Below are 4,996 nucleotides of genomic sequence, written 5' to 3'. Positions count from 1 at the left end.
TTTCAGGGCACCTTGGGGACGCTGGGGAGAGGTCAGGCCCACGGGCCATGAGCTTGGAGTGCCGATGCGTGAGGTTTATTGACATTGCGGTTCTGCGTTTCCACAGGCCACGTGAGGCCCAAGGAGCTCTGGGGAGATGAAGTTCAACTGCCTCTCCTTCCGGCAGCCCTATGCAGGTTTTGTCTTAAATGGAGTCAAGACTGTGGAGACGCGTTGGCGTCCCCTGCTGAGCAGCCACCGGGACTGTACCATCGCCATCCACATTGCTCACAGGGACTGGGAAGACGCAGCCTGGAGGGAGCTGCTGGTGGAGAGGCTGGGGAGGACCCCCGCTCAGATTCAGGCCTTGCTCCAGGAAGGGGAAAAGTACGGCCGTGGAGTGATAGCCGGCAAGTGCTGCTGTGCCGACCACCGCTCAGACACCTCCCAGGGCTGCCCCCGGGACCTTGCTCTGGAGATTGGTGGCTTGTTTTCTGTTGAACTGCTGCATGTGTGGGCTATGTGGTTTCTTTCAGCAACACACCTTCAGAGGGGCAGCAAGGGGCACTTGGCTGAGGGTTGGCAGGCTGAGGTTCCACAACCCAGGGTGAACCCTTTCTCCATCCTGGGCCTCCGTTCCCATTTGTGATACAAGAGGCAGGATGAGGTCCGAGTCTGCATGTGGGGTTTGCCTGTGTGTATATGTGCTTGTGCGTGCATGCGTGTGGCAGAGTCCATGAGATGCAGCACAGCACACAGAGCGGGTTGGACTGGCCTCTGGACTCAGGCTGCCTGCCTGGCTTTATGTGCCTGTCCCACCCCCAGTGGCCGCTGCATACTGGGCAAGTCCCCTGACCCCTCAGTGGTTGAGGTCCCACATCAGTTCCGGTCACCTGGTGAAGTGCTTGGGGACCCGAGGGCCTCCAATTTCCCTTCAGGGGCCGGGGCCCTTGTGATCTGTACCTGCTGCCCTCAGCAGTCTGACTGGGATCTGCCTGTTATTTTGGTGGGGTTGTTGAGGACAGGACCCTCTCCTCCTGATTGTCCCTCCCTCGGCCTCTCTCAGAATCCTGCGGACAGAGTTTGGCACGTCAGAAGTGCTCATTCAGAGTGACCCACTTCACTCCGTGTCCATTGGGCGATATCATCTTAGTCTCTGGTGGCTGTAACTTTGAATACCCATGTTCTCTGACAGGCAGGCCCTGGTTTATGGAAGGAAAAACATCTCTGTGCTTCTCTCTTTGTGTACAGGGCTTGTTGACATTGGGGAAACTTTGCAGTGTCCAGAAAACTTAGATCCTGATGAGGTTGTGGAACTGGAAAATCAAGCCGTGCTGACCAACCTGAAGCAGAAGTTCCTGACGGTGCTTTCAAACCCCAGGTGGCTGCTGGAGCCCATCCCCAGGAAAGGCGGAAAGGATGTCTTCCAGGTAGACATCCCAGAGCACCTGATCCCCTTGGGGGAGGAGGCCTGACGAGCGTGGGCTCCTCAGAGGAAGGTCACCGAGAGACCAGCTAAATCATGACCCAGCAGCTCGTCGTCAAACGGAGGACGTGGAAATCGGGTTCGGTGTGGATTGGCACTGCAGGGGAACGCGCTACCCACTATGTGCTGTTCATGTAAACAGCTTCTCCACTCAGATGCAGGGATGGGGGAGCGGGACTTTCCTTGCACGTCTCTGGGCTCGGTGACAGTCTCAAGGACTTTGACCTTCAGGAAAAAGGCAAAGCTGCCAGAGAGTTCTTGGCACTGCCACTCATTTTGGTCCAGCTGATTTCTGGATTGACCAAAAAATACGTTTTAAGAGGAATCGTTAGTGTTCTCCCCTCTCTTTGTTCTAGTCAAACTCATAGAGTGTTTGCACAGCATCCAGGGGACGTTGTGTGGAGGCTGGGAGCGGGCGCTGAGTGATTGCTGGAGAGTGACCAGCCCTGGATGGCCTCATTCCTGATGAAGAGGACATCGGACTTGGAAACAGAGCACCTGTCTGTCCTTGCAGAAGACTCTTGCTCTGTTGTAAAAGTGTCCCTTGGCTCCTGGGGCATGAGTGTTAGACATGTTGCACAGCCACTTCATGTGTGAAGAAAGGAGCCTAAATACAGCTCTTTCGGAAAAGTGATAAGTAGCATTGTTTATTTTGTAGAAAGTCTTTTTCTTGCTTTTGTTTTTTTTTTGTCATTTATTGGGAAAATTTCTAATGGTTGTTACCTATGAGCATGATGGGCTAAACCAGGCAGTGGTTGGACATCCCTCGGCAAATGAGGTGGCCCTACTTTTAGGTGGACCTCTTTGGAAGACCCCTGGCTCTTGGTCAAGAGACATTCAGCTGCTGATCAGAAACTTTCTGGCATCTTAGGGGGACCCATGAGGAAAGACTCTCCTATTTCAAGATGCATGAATAGTGTTAGATGATAGCCCCAAGGTCAAGAATCAGGCTATTCTGTGTCCTGACCACCAGGCCAGGCTCAGGGAATGAGATCTTCCTGGGCTTGCCTTGATACTCCCTAGCCAAGTCCTTGGCTGAATGTGTGAAAACGCTGGTTCTTTAAATGAGAGGACAGTGGGGACCAAAGCCTGTTTGGGACCAGGATTTCCAGCCTCCTCAGGCTTATCTGAGGAGGTGTGTGTAGTATCACAAGTTAGAAAGAACACCGGGTTACAATTCTCATTAGATTCTTTATTTACTCTCTCAGAATTTTGCATCATGGTTATAAACAGTCGTTTTTATCTGTCACTGGTCATCTGTGAGCTTAGGGACCTGGATTGTCCTTGCAGTGCTCACAAAGTACACATTTGTAATCTGAGGAGCCCTTGTGCTCCTCGTCCTCGTCAGGGGCCTCATTTGAGGACATCACTGAAAGGGCAGCCAGCAGGATGGAATAACAGGTGTTGTATAAGGACATCACCGAATCATGATCTGGGTAATGGGGGCTGGTGGGTGGTTCCCCTGCGCCCTCCCTTCCAGCAGTAGCCAGGGGCACAAACTTACTATTCCTGGACGTGCCCTCCCCACTTGGGCTGCCTGGCTCACTTCGGCGACCATTTTCCAGGGCACATCTCACAGAACAGATATCAGAACACAAGAACCACCAGGTGCCACTGGTTCCCTGAGCTTTAGGGTTTTCCTTCTGGGCCATTTCGTCAGCTGCTTTGGTGGGTTCATTGTGACGGATTCGTGGGGAGCGCCTCGTAGCTGCTACCTGCTTCTTTCTCTTTGGAGTTGTTGCGCTGGTCCCAGGCCGAGCGATAATTCTCAGGTCGCCTCTTCTCCGAATGTTCTCAATGAGCAGAGGCTTGTCTTTCTGAAATTTGGAGTTACGGTACATCTGAAATGAAATCAATCCTGTTAGTCATCCTGGGAGCAAATATTCACACCCCCCCCCCCCCCCCCCCAATCAGAATGGTCTTGTTTTCCTAGGGAGAAAAGATCTTTTTAACTTGCTGGCAAGTTTCATTTTGCCCTGGAGCCTGAGCTTACTCAACATACATAATACCTAGGTTAAGGTGCATCTATCTCCTTGACATTAAGTGACCTCTCAGAGTCTTTTGTCACACCTGCAGATTATCTCTGAGGGGGCTGTCCTTTAAAAGGAGCAAATATACCTTCTCATCTTTCCGTAAATAAAGTCTCATGTGAAAAAAGTTATCCTCAGAAATTAAGCCCTTTCAGTGCATCATTCATCTTGGTCTGCTAGGAAGATGTTCGAGGGACGGAGAACATGGGAAACAGAAGGACGCTCTACTTTACCATCATTCTCTTGTTCCCTGGAGAGTGAACCGAAGGGTCGTTTGGACGTATTTTGCTGAAGCCGTAGAGATTCAGTTGGCAGATAAAACTCTTCAAGCTGTCTGTTTCAAAAATTCTCCCTGGGCCTCTCTGGTGAAGAATCTCCCTCTGGAAAAGATCCTCTTCAATGATCACGGTGTCTCCCTCGTCATTCCAGCGCACGGACATGAAGGCGTCATCCTCAGCTACCATCCAAAGCTTTCTTGGGAAGGAGAGCCCGAGAAGGTGGTGGTTTTCTTCCACGTGGATGGCGCCTTGGTTTGGGTCCTGTGGTCGCAGGTTGTCTTGGGGGCCTGGATCTTGGCTCATGGCTTGGTCACTGTGGGTCTCCAAAATCTCCCTTGAATCCAGATTTGGATCCAGGGATGAATTAGATGGGACCTCTGTTGCTGGCTCTCGGTCACCCGATGGGGCCTGTTTGACTTGCTCTGTCTGGTCGGTACTCTGACTAGCCATGGAGCTAGTCTAGGTCAGGAGCATTTTCTGTCCGAGACCAGATCACTGAACTCTCAGGTCAGAAATGCCTTTGGTCAGGGTGGGGATGCCCAGTAAATACTGTCCACAAAATTCTAGAGTCTCTATAGTGGGGCAACCGGCTGCTTAAGTCATCGTTCTCTTTAGTTGTCACATGATGTCACAAAGGTGGCTCACAGCTGGTCTGGAGCAGGAGCCCTGGCCAAGTGTGGGGGAGGGGAGGGATGCAGTGTCCCAGCTTCTCTCTTTTCTAAAAGGAGAGAAACTTCTGGTTCAAGTTCCCAGAAAAGGCTCTGGTCAGTCACCAGGCACATTGTTTCATGGGGCTGGGCCCTGGATGGGTTGAGAAAGCATGATCCTATCTCCACTCCCACCTCTAAAGACAGGGAGGGGGACCTGTTGCTGACCTCTCTGGTGTGCTCAAGGGCCTGGCCCTGGTTAGTCCTAGCTTGGCTCCCACCAAGACCAGGCGGGTCAGATAGACCCTTGGGGGACTGTGCTTCCCAGTAGACGGTGGTCCCTAGCAGGCTTATTTGCCTAGTCTGGGTTGATAGCCCCCTCTTTCTTCCTCTCGACCCCACTTCTTGCTTTGGTCTCTTCCTGCTGCTCCTGCTGGTTGGTTGGTCCTGCTCAGATGGACACAAACAAGGAGTCTTGCCCCTGGGTCAAGTTGTCCCCAGAGTAGTGCTGTGCTGGAGCACAGTGGGAGTGCTTCTGATGATCCTCAACCTCAGCGTCACCCAAAGCACCTCAGA

The 4,996-nt window shown here is 52.3% G+C and overlaps 2 protein-coding genes across 3 annotated transcripts; one reads left to right on the top strand and one right to left on the bottom strand.

Annotated features, from left to right (window-relative positions):
• Positions 1–6: 6 nt before the first annotated feature.
• Positions 7–2,099, top strand: LOC124232245 (protein EOLA1). Of its 2 annotated transcripts, XM_046649205.1 has the most exons (3): positions 7–389; positions 1,231–1,409; positions 1,847–2,099. In XM_046649205.1, exons 1-3 carry the CDS (start codon positions 137–139, stop codon positions 1,889–1,891), a joined length of 477 nt encoding a protein of 158 aa, XP_046505161.1. In that variant the 5' UTR covers positions 7–136; the 3' UTR covers positions 1,892–2,099. The 2 variants fall into 2 exon arrangements, with proteins under 2 accessions (XP_046505161.1, XP_046505160.1); XM_046649204.1 differs by having other exon boundaries at positions 1,231–2,099.
• Positions 2,100–2,238: 139 nt separating this feature from the next.
• On the bottom strand, positions 2,239–4,307 carry LOC124232244 (heat shock transcription factor, X-linked member 3-like). Its single transcript, XM_046649203.1, has 2 exons — positions 3,729–4,307; positions 2,239–3,306 (listed from the first exon to the last, which is right to left on the bottom strand). Exons 1-2 carry the CDS (start codon positions 4,221–4,223, stop codon positions 2,731–2,733), a joined length of 1,071 nt encoding a protein of 356 aa, XP_046505159.1. The 5' UTR covers positions 4,224–4,307; the 3' UTR covers positions 2,239–2,730.
• Between the last annotated feature and the right edge of the window lie 689 nt (positions 4,308–4,996).

Source organism: Equus quagga, unplaced genomic scaffold (assembly GCF_021613505.1).
Source record: "Equus quagga isolate Etosha38 unplaced genomic scaffold, UCLA_HA_Equagga_1.0 HiC_scaffold_3734_RagTag, whole genome shotgun sequence".
NCBI lineage: Eukaryota > Metazoa > Chordata > Mammalia > Perissodactyla > Equidae > Equus > Equus quagga.
This window is presented reverse-complemented; position numbering and strand designations above follow the sequence as displayed.